Source organism: Lissotriton vulgaris, chromosome 5 (genome assembly GCF_964263255.1).
Source record: "Lissotriton vulgaris chromosome 5, aLisVul1.2, whole genome shotgun sequence".
NCBI classification, from domain to species: Eukaryota; Metazoa; Chordata; class Amphibia; order Caudata; family Salamandridae; genus Lissotriton; species Lissotriton vulgaris.
The window spans coordinates 713394677-713411882 of NC_141693.1; the positions used below are offsets into that span (position 1 = coordinate 713394677).

At 48.4% G+C, this 17206-nt stretch overlaps 1 protein-coding gene across 6 annotated transcripts in view; it reads left to right on the forward strand.

Annotated features, from left to right (window-relative positions):
- Positions 1-17206, forward strand: part of NOLC1 (nucleolar and coiled-body phosphoprotein 1) — a 539002-nt gene that overhangs the window by 202645 nt on the left and 319151 nt on the right. For 2 of the 6 annotated variants that reach the window (XM_086922145.1, XM_086922146.1), the window contains exon 4: positions 13635-13769. The exons of the other annotated variants lie outside the window; for them this stretch is intronic. In XM_086922145.1, coding sequence (XP_086778271.1) covers positions 13635-13769 — 135 coding nt within the window. The remainder of the gene's footprint in view (positions 1-13634; positions 13770-17206) is intronic. 6 annotated transcript variants of the gene reach the window in all.

The window sequence follows — 17206 nt, forward strand, 5'->3', positions numbered from 1 at the left end:
CACGCAACGCAGTGGATCACTCGATATGGACAGCTTTTTAGAGGACGTCGAACTTGGGTGGTTAAGTGATACTCAGAGGAAGTTCTTATGTCTCCCATGTGAGTTTGACTAAATTAGGGAGGCGATCACGCAGCGAAACAATGGAAAGGCGCCCGGCCTGGATGGCATTCCCGCCGAATTCTACAAGCAATACATAGATGTCATGGCTATGGTCTTTAATGAAATCTATGAAGAATCCCTCAACGTGTTCGTCTTCCTCCTCGACCAGTTCTAGCACGGGTGGCTTGGTCTTGTGGGGAATCGTGAAGGCTCTCATCTTGGCGTCGATTATGCAGACACGTGTGAGGGAAAGCGGAGAACAAAGATATACCGCTAAACGTCACTACCAACCAACACGTGCATGAGGGTTTTTTTATTGGAATTTGACAGAACCATTTACGTATACCCAATGTTATACAGGACAAGTGATCCTCCTTCATTAATTAGTTGATATTGATTCCAGGGAACTGGACGGATCTCAAAACTTCCTTCCTCCTCCAAACTGATTAGGAATGTGCCATAGTTGAGCCTTATGGTGGCTTCTCTGTCTCCGGTTAGCTGGATTCTCAGATAGAACAGGTCCGTGCCGCACCATTCTAGTGGGAAATTCAGCACAAATCGATCAACCGCGGGTGTTAGAGGAAAAAAATGGGATTTACTCCAGTTGATATTAATCCCGGATAATCTGCCGAACACTAGGAATTCCCGCAAGACAGGGTTCACATTATGTTGGGGGTCACTGATATATAAAGTAATGTCGCCAGCGTAAAGGGATATCAAAATTTGACGCATACAACAGCGGAATGCCCGTTCGAGATGATGCTGGTCGAAGTTTAGACACCAATGGTTCGACTGCTATGGCAAAAAGAAGCGGGGACAACGGGCATCCCTGCGGCGTGCCCCTTGTAATGGAAAATGCTGGAGATATATGTCCATTGATTAACACTCTAGCCGTTGGCTGCTGATATAACAGCTTAACCCACTTGAGAAACAAATTAGGCAATCCCAAGCGTTGAAGAACACAAATAGATAATCACACTCCATCGAATCAAACGCTTTGGTGGCGCCTAAAAAAACTGCAGGCAGTGGAAAGTCAGGTGCAACATTCGTAATAGAGAAAAAAGGGTGCAGAGGTTGTGGGTCGTGGCCCTGCTGGGGACGAAACCCGATTGATCGAGTAGTATGAGTTTATCTAAAAGAAGTGCCAGCCTATTAGCTAATAATTTGGCCAATATTTTCATATCACAATTTAGAAGGGAGAGGGGCCTATAGGAATCGCAGCTCTCTGGGGTCTTCCCTGGCTTCAAAAGTGAGGTGATCAGTGCTTCACAGTCGCAGCGCACCTAGGAAGGCAGGGAATACACGTATACCCTTACCTGGACGACTGGTTAGTGAAAGCAAACTCGTACCAGAAATGCCCGAAAGACGCACTTACAGTGACGAGCACGCTAATAAACCTGGGGTTCTCCATCCATTGGAAAAAATCGTCAATGGAGCCGGAGCAAGTAAAGATCTTCCTGGGGGCACAGATCAACACCTTACAGGGCAGGGTGTTCCCCAGCGACAGGAGAGCAAGGGCCCTGGTGAGGGAAACTCGCCTCTACCGGAAGGGACAAGCTCGGACAGTGAGGACTGCGAGCAAGATCTTGGGGATGATGGCATCATGCATCCACCTGGTACCAAATGTACGACTTCACATGAGACCCATCCAAGAATGGCTCCAGGAACAATGGTCACAAGCTTCAGGCAGTTGGGAGGATGTAGTGGTTGTGACGCACGCAGTGCAGAAGGAAATGGCATGGTGGACCATGGATAACATAACAGAGGGAAAGCCTCTAACACCCCCAACACCAACAGTGACCATCACCACAGACGCATCCCTGAAGGGATGGGGCGCTCACATGGAGGAACTCAAAGTGAGGGGTCTGTGTACACCAACAGATGCGACAAAGCACATCAATTACCTAGAATTGAAAACAATCTTCCTTGCACTGAAAGCCTTCCAACCAAGACTGTACAAGCACAGGGTGTTGCTGCAGACAGACAACACCACAGCGATGTTCTACATCAACAAGCAGGGTGGAACACAGTCAACCATGCTTTCGACACTGGCGCAGGAGATATGGAGATGGGCCATCCCCCTCAGGATAGACCTACTGGCCATACACCTACCGGGGAAGGAGAACATTCAAGCAGACTGGCTCAGCAGACAGACATCGGCATCCCACGAGTGGGAGCTCAATGCTCAGGAGACGAGATGGTTGTTCAACAAGTGGGGAACGCCATCAGTGGACCTGTTTGCAACACGCCAGAATGCAAAATGCCAAAGCTTCGCATCCAGACAACACGAAGAGGGGTCCCTTGGGAATGCCCTTTGGATAGATTGGTCCGGGACATTTGCTTACGCTTTTCCCCCGATACCACTGATACACAGAGTACTGAGCAAGTGCAGAGCGAGCAACATGACCCTGATACTGGTCGCGCCACAGTGGGCCAGACAGACATGGTACTCGCAGATCATGGAGATGACACAGAGTGCACTCCACAGATTCGGCAAAAGAAAAGACCTGCTCTCCATGCACAACGGAGAGGTACTGCACCCAGAGCCAGAGAGCCTGAGCCTAGTGGCGTGGCTCCTGAGGACATAGAATTCGCACACTTGAGACTGCCAGAGAGCACCCTCAGGGTCCTTCGGGAGGCCCAGCACACGGAAGTGCTACGTGGCAAAGTGGAAGAGATTCACAATATGGTGCAGGAAGGAAAGACTTCACAATAAAATGAAGAAGGACTCCACAGTGCTAAAATACCTCACGCACTTACTGGAGAAAAAACTCAGCTCGTCCTCCTTAAGAGTCCACTTGGCAGCGATAGTCGCCTACACAAGGGGTGAGATGGGCAGGAGTTTCTTCACGTCACAGGTTGTGAAGAGATTCCTGGAAGTAGCGAAGAGGATCGCACCACCCAAGCATGTGCCGCCACCGGCATGGAACTTGAACATAGTCCTGATGGAACTCATGAAGGAGCCCTTTGAACCACTCCACAACGCCTCACTAGAAATGCTGACCATGAAAACAGCTTTCTTGGTTGCAATAACGTCCTTACGCAGAGTAAGCGAGCTTCAAGCGCTAACGCTGCAGGAACCCTACATACAAATACACAATGACAGGGTTGTGATGAGGACCGACCCACACTTCTTGCCAAAGGCGGTGTCCAAATTCCACATGAACCAGTCCATACAGATACCGAGTTTTTTCCAAAAACCAACAAATAGCGCAGAGCGAGCCCTACACACCCTAGACGCCAGAAGGGCGGTCATGCACTATATCGAGAGGACAAAGAGACACAGGAAGACAAAGCAGTTCTTTGTGTCATTCGCCAACAGTTTCATGGGAAAGGCAGTAACCAAGAACACTATTGCACGATGGATCGCGCAAACAATTCAACTCTGCCACAAACGGGCAGGGCAAGAACTAGCAGAGGGGCCACGTGCCCACTCCACTAGGAAAAAAGGTGCTACAATAGCCTTCCTGGCTAACACACCCATACAAGACATATGGCTGGCGGCAACATGGGCTTCGGTGCACACATTCACGAAGCACTACTGCGTGGATGTTCAGATGAACAGAGAAGCACAAGTCGGACAAAAGGTGCTCCAGCACATATTCAAAAACCAAAGCTCATCTTCCACCCAGCCGCCACAGAAATGAGAAACCGCTACAAAATCTATGCACAGCATAGTGAATCCAGAAAGATTCACGCTGCAAAACGAATAGTTTCTTACCTGTCGGTGTAGTTTTGCAGCTTGAAGATCTTTCTGGATTCACTAGCGAACCCACCCACCTCCGCCAGAAAGATGAGGCTGGAGAGGAAAGAGGTGGTCAAAAAAAAAAAAAAAAGTAGAAAGGACTTTATGTACAAAGCGGTTGAAAAGTTTCACCTACATAGAACATTGCCATCACTTCGGAGACGAAAGAAACACGGAAAAAAGAACCCGAAGATGGCGCCCAAGGGTGGGAGCTGCATGCCGACGTCACCGGAAATGCACCCAAGGAGGGGTGACACCGACGCCCACCTGGGCGACGGAAAAAAAAAAAAAAAACAAAGAAAAGACTACGAATCCGGACCCAACCACAAGACCGCGGAATAGGCACAGCATAGTGAATCCAGAAAGATCTTCAAGCTGCAAAACGACACCGACAGGTAAAAAATTATTCGTTCCTGGTGCTCTCCTTTTTGTTGGCAAAGCGAAACTTAACTTGCGCTAGGGTAGAGGAAGGGCTCCGAATTTCAAGGCCTGTCTGGGAGACTTACTTTACTGTTAGGAGCAATCCACCACTTACGCTGAGACACTGCCAATAGCCTCTAGGCTTAGAGATATCTGGGGCCCACTACAAAGTTATCTTCTTTTGGGGGTTGCGGAAGAATCAGACCCTCCTCTTCTAGAAGCTGCTACTTAATTATGTTGTGCAGACATTCCTTGTGGACATTGCCTTTCCCAACTGGCATGGATGAATGATAGTGCCGTAAAACGATGTCGCTGTGCACAGTCCCTTCTTTCCTCTGTATTACTTTAAGTCCATCTCCCAAGTTGGACCTTGATGTATTACGTATAGAGTTGTTCCTTTTGTGTGTATTTGACTATGCCTACACAGTCTTTTTATGCATCTGCCTGTCCCACTTTTTTTATATTCCATGATCATCGGTCATTAAGATTTATGTGCAAAGATGCACCTGATTGCTATGCTAGAAATAGTGCATTCTCATCCAGTACCATGCAGTACCTGATGAAGTATGTAACTTTCATGGTCCTTGGAAATACGTCCCTTCAATTTCTTAATCGTTTTGTCTTTTTTTCATGTTTCAATGGCAATGTCATGTTCGAGGCATATGGGCTGCAAATGGTACATTTATGAATAGATCGCCATCTGGTGTTGGGCTCGGATGATTGCACTTGTTTTTCTCTTGGAGAAGTCTTTTGTCGTCACAAGACTGGTGACTCCTCCTTTGGGTGCTAGTGCGCATGGGCATCGGCTCCATCCTTAGATTGATTTTTTTCCGCCATCGGGTTCGGATGAGGATCGAAGCGCTCCGGATCGACTTCGAGAAAAAGTGATATTTGGCGCGTATTCCCTTTCCAATTCGACGGTATTGTTATCAAACGCGATTTCATTTCCATTTCGACGCGTTTCGACTCCAACAATAAACATTTTCTTCTACGTCGACGAGACCGGGAGGCCTTTCTCCACGTAGTACAGCCCGGAGTCCATGGAAAGGACTCCATTTAAGAGATGTCCAACGTGTGGTGCTAAGTTCCCACACAAGGACCTACACGAGGTGTGCAACCTCTGCCTATCGCCTGAACACAAATCCAGGGACTGCGAAGCCTGCGCAGCATTCTCCTCCAAGTCGACGATTAGAAACCCTCGAGCCCGAATACACAAGGTTTCGAGAATGCAGTCGGAGGCAATCCCGGAGCTGTTCGAGGCCCAGCACCTCGAAGAAGAAGAAGAACAGGAAGACGAATCGTGGTCGGAAGTGGACGAGTCTGATGTCGAAGAAATCGACGTTCAACAAACCGTGAGTGACGACGTCCCCTTACCAAAAAACCGACCCGTGTGGTACCGACCCCGCCTTCGAGCCCGGTCAGACCACCGAAGAAAGTTTCCTACGCCCCGCCTTCGGGCCCGGCAACGAAACCGAAACAGAAACTGAAACTCTCGGCCTCCCACCATGTCGGATCCGAGAAACGGTCGACATCGACACCGAAGCTCCATTCAAAGGAAAGCTCGGCATCGAAACATTCCATGTCAAAACCGAAACATGCTTCGACGTCGAAGACTTACTCGACACCAAAAAAATCGGAATTGAGCAAATTCTCGGTGCCGAAAACACAGAATATTGACGGTCAGAAGCAAAGGCACCTTTCGGAACCAAGAACTTCGGTACCGACACAGGAGCAGCAGACAGATCCAAAACAAAAGACTTTGTTTATCGATCGGCAAACTGGCAAAGTGGTGACAAAATCACCGAAAAAGAGTAAGAATGAACAGTTAGATGACAAAACTCTTCCTCCTAAGAAGAGAACAATGGGGACAAATATAACTCCTCCCCTTTCTCCTCGACCTAGAGACACACCCTCTTCTCCTATTCCTCACACTATGCCAGCTATTCCTCCACCTTCTACACCAAGACCATCTACACCTCAAACAGATGTAGACAGTGATACAGGGGAGGGAGAACCTCATGGGGATGACGACACTATCACAGATGAAGAAGACCCATGGGAGAATTATGATGCAGGGTCAGATGATGATAACGACCCAGAATTATACCCCTCAAAACCTTCACCACCTGATGATAATACAGATTTTGTACAACTGATTAATAGGGCAGCAAAATACCATAAGGTAGATTGACATACAGAACCTCAAATAGAGGATTTCCTTTTAGAAACGCTACCTGCTGCACAAAGAACATCAAGAACACTACCTATGCTAAAGGGTCTTCTCAATCACACAGCAGACATATTCAAAGACCCTCTGAGGGCTAGGGTATTAAACCCAAGAATTGATAAAAAATATAAGGCAGCCCTAAAGGACCCAATATTTATCAAGGGACAGGTACCTCTGGACTCACTTGTAGTCACAAACGCTCGTAAAAGAGCAAACTCATTATCTACAGGAGAAGCTCCTCCTCCTGATAAGGAGTCCAAGCTAATAGATGCATCAGGCAAAAGAGTAGCATCCCAAGCAGCAAACAGCTGGCGCATAGCTAATACACAAGCGCTACTTGCACGCTATGATAGGGCGTATTATGACGAGTTAGAAAAACTCATCACATATCTCCCTAAGGAACATCAAAAAAGGGCAGACCAGCTTATACAGGAAGGGAAGATAATAACCAACACTTCCATTAGGTGCGCCTTAGACGCGGCAGACACTGCAGCAATATCCATCAACACCAGTATCATGTTAAGAAGACATGCATGGCTTAGAGTCTCAGGATTCAAACAAAAAGTACAATCATCTTTATTGAACCAACCTTTTGATCAAAAAGCACTTTTCGGCTCAGGTACAGATGAGACCTTAGAAAAGATGAAAAAAGACACAGAAACGGCTAAATCAATGGAAGCATTACAACAGCCAACTCGTAGGGGTTCCTTTCGTAGGTCCACCTATAGAGGGGGGTCAAAGAATACAGGCAGAAGCCAGCAATCTACCTCTTTTACATCAACATCACCCAGAGGTAATTCAAGAGGCAGTTACAGAGGTAACAACAACAAGGGTAGAGGTCGCGGAAATATTAACAACTGCAGCTCCCCAACCCCAAAACAGTGACTTAATACAACTCCCCCCAGACCATATAACACCGGTCGGGGGACGTCTATCACAGGTTCGAGGCATGTGGGCTGCTGAATTCATATCTGTGCATAGATCGCTGCCTAGTGTTGGGTCCGGATGATTGCACAGTGTTGTCCTGGAAGAGTCTTCGAAGTATCACGAGATAGGTGGCTCCTCCCCTTGACTACAGTGCGCATGGGCATCGACTCCATCCCCAGATTGTTTTTTTCCGCCATTGGGTTCGGATGTCTTTGGTTCCCTCTCGTCGGAATCGATAATAATTAACTTCACTTTACTTGAGACCAAAAGGTCTTTAGGACTTGCGTCGGTATTGTCTTGCGTTCGGCTTCGCAACTTTCCTCGGCTCCAAGCCAAGCTTGTACTTCCGCGTGCCTTCGTCGCGGAAGGGCCTAGTCGACGCTCCAGACTCTTCGACCATCCGTCATGGAACGAAGTCCATTCAAGCGATGTCCGTTGTGTGCCTCGAAGTACCCACATATCGACGTCCACCTGGTGTACAACAAGTGCCTGTCGCCGGACCACAACGAGGCCAAGTGTATGGCCTGTTCCAGGTTCAGGTCCAAGAAAACACTCAAGCTCCGTCGAGCTGCGCGCCTGGAGGCCCAGCAATCTGCACCACCGCCTACGGACATTTTCGATGCTGGGGAGGTCGAGGATGAAGATATCCAGGACATCTTGGAATCTAACCCCGCGTCGGAGGTCGAGGACGACTACGACGCCGAGACCGAAGATTTCGGTGAAGTCGTCAAGGAGGTAGGGGACGACGACGGGGCCCTTGCCACCATGGAGGATAGCTCGGACGAAGAGCTTCCTCAGACTGACTCCGGGGCCGTTCAAATACATAAGGCCCAGGTCGAGGGATCGCCTTCGGGCCTTACCCGAAACCTTGTTGTGAGTTCCTCGGCCCCGCCACGGACATTGGTACCGATTCAATCCCGGTGACACAGAAATCGAAAGTGAAAGCTACGGTCTCGACACCGGAGATATCGAAACCGAAAGTGCGCATCGCATTGGTTGGATCGAAGACTTCGGAGGCCTCGGCGCCGAAGAAATCTAAAATGGCCGTCGAGCCGAAGAGCCACGTCAAAATGGCCGAACCGAAGGCTACTACATCGAAGCCGAAGGTGAAGGGGTCGGACGCGGCCGCATCGGCGCCGAAGACTGTCGACGCCGGCAAAGGTCGACTCGATCACAAGAAGACGGTCGACCACCCCAAAAGGTCTCTTACCGACCGAAGAAGCGGACAGACGACCCGAAGAGCATCTCTTCCCCGCTTCCACACGACAAGGCCAAGGGAGCTGCGCCGAGTGCGTCGACTCCGAGGGGAACTTCATCGGACTCCGCTCCAAAACCAACCGTTAAGGACCCTGTCGAACCGGCGCGTCCATCCGCCGCGTTCACTAAGAAGGTTACAGAGTCCCTACAGCGCATTAGGGACGGCGCCGCAGCGGTCGAGCCGAAGGACCCTCCGCCGGCAAAGCCTCTGGAGAAACCGGCAAAGGCGCACACGCCGATCCTTTTCACCTTGCCGCCGAAGACGGCGCCGAATGCTTTCGCTGCTAAACCGGGGGCCGGCGTGCCCGAGAAGGTGTCTTCGACGCCGAAACCTTTCGTTGGTGGTCCTCGGCCCACGGCCTCGACAACTTTTGGAAGAAGAGCATCAGGAACATTTCATAGACGCCGAAATGGGCAGGCTTTCCCTCCTGAAGAGGAAAATCACCCCTGAGCCCCAGTTGGAGTCGTACAAGATCCCACTCAAACGAAAGATGGACTCTGCTGGTTCTCCAGCCTTGGTGGAGCCCATTTCAGCACAGGCTCACGAACTCTCACCCACTCACTCCAATGCAGAAGCTGGTGAAGGAGACGACGAAGATGAATACAGCTATCCCGTCTACACAGACCCAGAGGATGTGGCAGAGCCCTGGTCTGCTGGTGGCGATCCTGGGGACCCGCGTTCTGGACAGGACCCTCAGCTTTTCTCAGCAAAAACTTCCCCCACTGAGGACTCTGCGGCTTTCAATACCCTCATTGAGCGGGCAGCGGCCAATCACAACGTCAAGCTGCATGCTGACCCTGTGGACGTCGACTTCCTATTTGACACCTTTTCTGTCTCTGAAAAGACCGTAAAGACTCTGCCAATGCTGAAGGGTGTTTTAAAGCACGCTGCTGAGGTCTTCAAAGAACCCACCAGGGCGAGGGTCATCAACCCGAGGATCGACAATAAGTAGAAGGCGGCGCCCACAGATCCAACTTATATCAAGGGACAGTTGCCTCTGGACTCCCTGGTTGTCTCCAATGCCCGGAAGAGGGCCAACTCGCAGACTACGGGTGTGCTCCTCCCCCAGACAAAGAGTCAAGTCTTTGAGGCTTCGGGGAAGAGGGTAGCAGCGCCGGCAGCCAACATATGGCGCATCTCTAACACGCAGGCGCTCCTGGCGCGTTAAGACAGGGCACACTATGATACCCTAGAGACCCTTTTGCAACATTTACCCGATCAATATAAGGAAGGGGCTGAAATGTTTATACAGGAGGGGAAGCTAATCTCCAACGCTTCCATAAAGTGCGCTCTGGACGTGGCTGACACCGCCGCACGCGCAATTAACACTAGCGTTATGCTTCGTAGACATGCATGGCTAAGGATATCTGGGTTCAAGCCGGACATTCAAACCACCATCTTGAGCCAAACGGTCAACCCAGATCACCTGTTTGGCCCTGAGGTTGATACCACCCATGACCCAATCCAAGAGCCATTTATCCAAATTCACTCCAACAGGGTAGTGCTCCGCACTAATCCTAAGTTTCTGCCCAAGGTTGTGTCTCAGTTCCACATCAATCAAACTATCGAATTACCCGTTTTCTTTCAAAATCCTGAATCATTGGCAGAGCGGATGCTCCATACCCTTGATGTTAAACGGGCCCTAATGTATTACATTGATAGGACCAAGGATTTTAGGAAGACTAAGCAACTCTTTGTCGCCTTTGCACCGCACCACAAAGGTAACCCTATTTCCAAGGCTGGTATTGCTAGGGGGATAGTTAAATGTATCCAAATATGCTATCTCAAAGCTAAGCATACTCTTACCATTCCACCAAGAGCCCACTCCACCAGAAAGTTGGGGGCCTCTATGGCATTCCTTGGAAACATTCCTTTAGAAGACATATGTAGAGCAGCCGCATGGTCTACCACACACACATTTACTAAGCATTACTGTGTTGATGTGCACTCCAAACAGCAAGCAGCTGTAGGGCAAGTTGTTCTCAAGACACTTTTTCAAACTGCTGCAGCTGGCACGGGTGGCCGCCGCTAATGGAGGGACTGCTTTGTATTCTATGCACATATATGAATTCAGCAGCCCACATGCCTCGAACCGAATATGCTACTTACCAGTATGCATCTGTTCTTGGCATGTAGGGCTGCTGACATTCATATCGCCCGCCCTCCTCCCCGGCGCCTGTAGCAGCTGCAGTATTCACATATACTCATAGCGTGGTCATCATTCACTGAGTTTCACTCCATCTTGGCCGCAATGGCTAAAAACAATCTGGGGATGGAGTTGATGCCCATGCGCACTGTAGTCCAGGGGAGGAGCCACCTATCTCGTGATACTTCGAAGACTCTTCCAGGACAACAATGTGCAATCATCCGGACCCAACACTAGGCGGCGATCTACGCACAGATATGAATGTCAGCAGCCCTACATGCCAAGAACAGATGCATACTGGTAAGTAGCCTATTCGTTCCTACCTGTCTGGGAAAACATCACGTCAGACAGGTGGGTGAGACAAATTATCCAACATGGTTATTGCCTAGAACTCACAGCTACCCCACCAAACATCCCCCGCAGACAGCGTCCAATGAGTCAAGATCATCTGACATTGTTAAAACAGGAGGTACTATCACTGCTACAAAAGCATGCTATAGAGAAGGTTCCAAAACATCAGAAAGGGACAAGAGTATACTCTCTATACTTCCTAATTCCCAAAAAAGAGGGGTCTCTAAGACCAATTTTAGACCTCCGACCTCTCAATGCATACATAAACTTGGAACATTTCCACATGGTCACGCTCCAACAAGTACTTCCTTTACTGAAGAAAGGGGACTTTCTTTCTACACTGGATCTAAAAGACACTTACTTTCACATCCCAATTCACAAAGCCCACAGAAAATACCTCAGGTTTGTAGTAGAAGGACAACATTATCAGTTCAAAGTCCTTCCGTTTGGGGTCACAACAGCACCAAGGGTGTTCACAAAATGCCTAGCAGTAGTTGCAGCACACCTAAGAAGACAACAAATACATGTCTTCCCTTACTTGGACGATTGGCTAATAAAAGCCAAGTCACAGGAAGAATGTCTTCAAAACACACAGAAGACCATTCAATTGCTGCACCAGCTAGGGTTACGGTGAACTACACAAAATCCCACCTACAACCAAACAAGGTTCAACAATATCTATGGGCTACTATAGACACAGAAGAAGCCAAAGTATACCCCAATCCAATCAGGATCCAAACAATGATCACGTTGACCCAAAAATTTCAACCACAACACTCACTAACAACTCGAGTGTTCATGCAGCTGCCACATCAAAAGTTAAGATTATTACCCATGCACTCAGATCCCAAACAATTGAACCGAGCGATCTGGCTCCTGAGGTCATAGAATTTGGATACTTAGATTTACCTCCAAGTCCTACCACCAGAGCATGCTATGCAGCAAAGTGGAAAAGGTTTGCTGTATACTGTAACAGTAACGACATCAACCCTCTGGACGCGTCCACTAAAGAGATCATTTGCTATTTACTACACTTGCAGCAACGTAACCTTGCTTACACCTCTATAAGAGTACATCTTGCAGCTATAGCAGCGTACCTGCAAAACAGACAACATCTTTCCCTGTTTAAAGTACCAGCAATAAAAGCTTTCATGGAAGGCCTCAAAAGAGTCATTCCACCAAGACTACCGCTTGCCCCAGTCTGGAATCTCAACATAGTACTTACCAGATTAATGGGACCACCTTTCGAAACTATGCATAGGTGTGAAATACAATTCCTCACATGGAAGGTGGCTTTTCTTATAGCTATTACTTCACTCAGAAGAGTAAGTGAATTGCAAGCATTTACTATACAAGAACCATTTCTGCAGTTACACCAAAATAAAGTGGTTCTTAGAACAAACCCCAAATTCTTGCCTAAAGTAATTTCAGCATTCAACATCAATCAGCCAGTGGAACTACCAGTCTTCTCTCCAAAACCACAGACGGTAGCAGAAAGGGCCCTACATACATTAGATGTCAGAAGGGCGATATTGTATTACATAGAAAGAACACAAACTTTCAGAAAGACAAAACAACTATTTGTAGTGTTTTCTCCTACACATAAGGGCAATCCTATCTCTAAAGCAGGCATTACCAGATGGATTGTAAAATGTATACAAATATGCTACTTAAAAGCAAAGAGGACATTAACTGTTCCTCCTAGAGCTCACTCTACACGTAAACTAGGAGCATCTATGGCATTCTTAGGAAACATTCCTCTAGATGACATATGCAAAGCAGCTACCTGGGTTACACCGCATACCTTCACAAAACACTACTGTGTAGATGTGCAGGCAACACAACAGGCTACAGTGGGACAAGCTGTTCTAAAAACTTTATTTCAGACTGTTGCAACAGGTACTGGTGACCACCGCTAGGGAGATAACTGCTGTATAGTCTATTCATAAATGTACCATCTGCAGCCCATATGCCTCGAACAGAATATGCTACTTACCAGTATGCATCTGTTCTTGGCATAGAGGGCTGCAGAGTGGTACATGCCCTCCCAGCCTCCCCGGTAACCTGTGTCTGTTCCAACACTATCTTATTTAGATACACTTACATGGGCATTTCTATCTGTATTCTATCATACTACTCCATCTAACCCTACTAAGGCAAAACAATCCAAGGATGGAGCCGATGCCCATGCACACTAGCACCCAAAGGAGGAGTCACCAGTCTCGTGACGACAAAAGACTTCTCCAAGAGAAAAACAAGTGCAAACTTCCGAGCCCAACACCAGATGGCGATCTATTCATAAATGTACCACTCTGCAGCCCTCTATGCCAAGAACAGATGCATACTGGTAAGTAGCATATTTCGTCTGTTACCTCAGATGAAAATACAAAAAATAAAGGTATGTGATCGCAAAATCCTTGTTCTAAGGCTCTACCCATGATTGCCTTGTTTTTCTTTTAAGATTCCAGTTCAGAAGAGTGTGAAATCAAATCCAAGTCCCCATCAAAGTCTCTCCATGTTAAGGCCATGGTAAAGCCAGTACCCAGGAAACCTAAGAGGCCAAAAGATGTTTGCAGCTCTTCTGATGAGGATACAGGTATATGGTAGATCGTGTTTTATTGTTGAGAAACTGGTAAAGAATTATGCTGTCATTTTAATCTTTACTATAAACTTCTAAACATGAATATCTGTTTGATTTGTGTTATATCTGAGAGTTTCAATATGTTGGAGTCTGTTGTCAGACCATTTACACACAAAAGGATCCTGACAAAGAGAAACTTTTATGATCATTCAAAAATAAGGCACTGCAGCTGTCTTTGTCGGGTTTGAGCATTGCCTGGTAGAATCTTTTTGTCTGCCATCTGAAGTCATGGAAGTCCTCTGGGCGGCCAGAAAAGACACTGTAGAATCCATTTATGCTTAACACTGGAACTATTTATTGTTATTTGGTACACGCCTGAAGCCTTGAACCTTTTAAATTCATACCTTTTGATGTTATATGGTTTGCACTTTCTCTTCCCCTGCAGGATATAGCAGTGGCTTCTGTCAAAAGCTGCTTGGCTGATCTATCAGCCTTTGTGTGCCCCCCTGACCAGCCTTCCTAGCTACTCCGCACTAGTGGTGTCTTTTCTAAAAGGTTTATTTTTACTGGTTCCTTCTCACTCTGTTTATTGTTCCTTAGTCTAATCTGAATCTTGGGTTGCTCTTTTTAATGGCACCCTCATTTAAGCAAATGCACAGTTGCCTGGTTTGAGTTCTCATTTTTCAAACTGGTGTATTAACGGCACTGACTTCAGCCCATTCAGTCTTTGAACTTCAGGCCCCTTCGGTTCAACCACCATTCGGTTTTTTGTACCCTGATAAATTGGGTCTTGTACCTGTCCATCTCTTCTTTCAAAATGGGAATCTCACATGGGTCTGTTCTTGACCATTACAGCTTTCTTCTCTCCTCCTCATCCCACCATAGATGATAACCTGAGTCATACGCTACAAATGTTTACATTGCCTATACTATACCCCGGCTAAGGAATTTAGGTTCCAACTAACTGACACTGGCTGCTTTGAAAGGTGTGGGCAGCCGGGGGCTGACTTTCTCCACTTGGCATGGGAATGTCCAAGGGTGCAGGAATACTGGGAGCAGGTTCATGTGGCATTGGAGAAAATGACGGGCTGTATGCTGGTGAGGGATCCACGGGTGGCACTTTTAAGCTACACTGCCCAGATACCCAAGCCACAACGTAAATTCCTGGCGCTCTCCTTTTTGTTGGCAAAGCGCAGCATAGCATGTCGCTAGGGTAGAGGGAGGGCTCCGAATTTCAAGGCCTGTCTGGGAGACTTACTTTACTGTTGGGAGCAATCCACCACTTACGCTGAGACACTGCCAATAGCCTCTAGGCCTAGAGATATCTGGGGCCCACTACAAAGTTATCTTCTTTTGGGGGTTGCGGAAGAATCAGACACTCCTCTTCTAAAAGCTGCTACTTAATTATGTAGCGCAGACATTCCTTGTGGACATTGCCTTTCCTAACTGGCATGGATGAATGATAGTGCCGTAAAACGATGTCGCTGTGCACAGTCCCTTCTTTCCTTGCTATTACTTTAAGTCCATCTCAAGTTGGACCTTGGTGTATTACGTATAGAGTTGTTCCTTTTGTGTGTATTTGACTATGCCTACACAGTCTTTTTATGCATCTGCCTGTCCCACTTTTTAGGTCTCGGCTAAAAGACGCGCGTAAGCGCGTCTCCGCCGAGATCTTATGTCAGCGAGTAGCAGTCCCAGGAGACAGTCCTGGCCACGCGCATCCTTCCAGGCGATTTGTAACTGGAACGCGCGCTGTGGCCAGGCGCTGTCTCCTGGGAAGCGCAAGCACCACACACGCATGCGCATACACACACACACGCGCCCATGCACGCACGCACATACATACATACATACATACATACATACATACAGAGACACCACCCCTGACTCATACACACACGCGCGCACACACACAAGTGCACCGAGGCCCCCCTCCCCCCCCGCCGTCACCGTCGCACACATACATACATACACACACACGAGCATACACACGAGCATACACACACGTGCACCAATCCCGCTCCAGCCTTTAGTACCTTACCTTACCTTACCTCAGCACGCGGCGCCCAACCTCCTGCTGGCGCGGCCCCGGGGCTCTACACCGCTCACAGGAGCCCCGGGCCGCGAGACGCAACGACTCCGCCTGCCTCCTCTTCAGTTCCGGTCTGAACGTGGCCCCGCCCCCGTCACTGGCGACCGTGCCTGACTTCCGGGGCGGCCGCGATACGTGCCTAAACAATAGCGATGCGGGCCACTTCATCTTTGGATTTTCATCCTAATCCTCTGGGGGCAAACATACATACAACTGCCCAACTATTTCCAAAAACGTACCCTAACAAAATGACAGATCTATTGGCTTTACCAGTGCATATTTTGTAATCCTTGCGTATTATTCAGAAAATACATATTTTTACTGTTTCTCACAAACGTGTTTTGACCTTCAAGTTATGCTAACTTTAATGATGCTTTAAATGTTTGTTGCATAATATATCCCTCACAAATCTCTGAAGAGTTCTTTGCTCCGCTATGTTAGCAAGTAGGCTCAAATACCTTCCAAGTGGCCTGGTTTCGCTGATAGGGAGCTCTGTTGCAGCTCACATAAAGACAGTGACCTCTCACTGCCTTGGCCTTCGTGTCGGAGTACCTACTTTTATTAAGCATTTTACGTTGCTTTTATATTGCACATGCTCAAAAATGGAAAGTTAAGTGGATTCCTGTTTGTCGAACAGTGCAGAGTGGTGAGTGCAGAGTGGTGAGTGGTGAGTGCAGAGTGCAGAGTGGTGAGTGCAGAGTGGTGAGTGCAGAGTGGTGAGTGCAGAGTGGTGAGTGCAGAGTGGTGAGTGCAGAGTGGTGAGTGCAGAGTGGTGAGTGCAGAGTGGTGAGTGCAGAGTGGTGAGTGCAGAGTGGTGAGTGCAGAGTGGTGAGTGCAGAGTGGTGAGTGCAGAGTGGTGAGTGCAGAGTGGTGAGTGCAGAGTGGTGAGTGCAGAGTGGTGAGTGCAGAGTGGTGAGTGCAGAGTGGTGAGTGCAGAGTGGTGAGTGCAGAGTGGTGAGTGGAGAGTGCAGAGTGCAGAGTGGAGAGTGCAGAGTGGAGAGTGCAGAGTGGAGAGTGCAGAGTGGAGAGTGGAGAGTGCAGAGTGGAGAGTGCAGAGTGGAGAGTGCAGAGTGGAGAGTGCAGAGTGGAGAGTGCAGAGTGGAGAGTGCAGAGTGGAGAGTGCAGAGTGCAGAGTGCAGAGTGCAGAGTGCAGAGTGCAGAGTGCAGAGTGCAGAGTGCAGAGTGCAGAGTGCAGAGTGCAGAGTGGTGAGTGCAGAGTGGTGAGTGCAGAGTGGTGAGTGCAGAGTGGTGAGTGCAGAGTGGTGAGTGCAGAGTGGTGAGTGCAGAGTGGTGAGTGCAGAGTGGTGAGTGCAGAGTGGTGAGTGCAGAGTGGGGAGTGCAGAGTGCAGAGTGGAGAGTG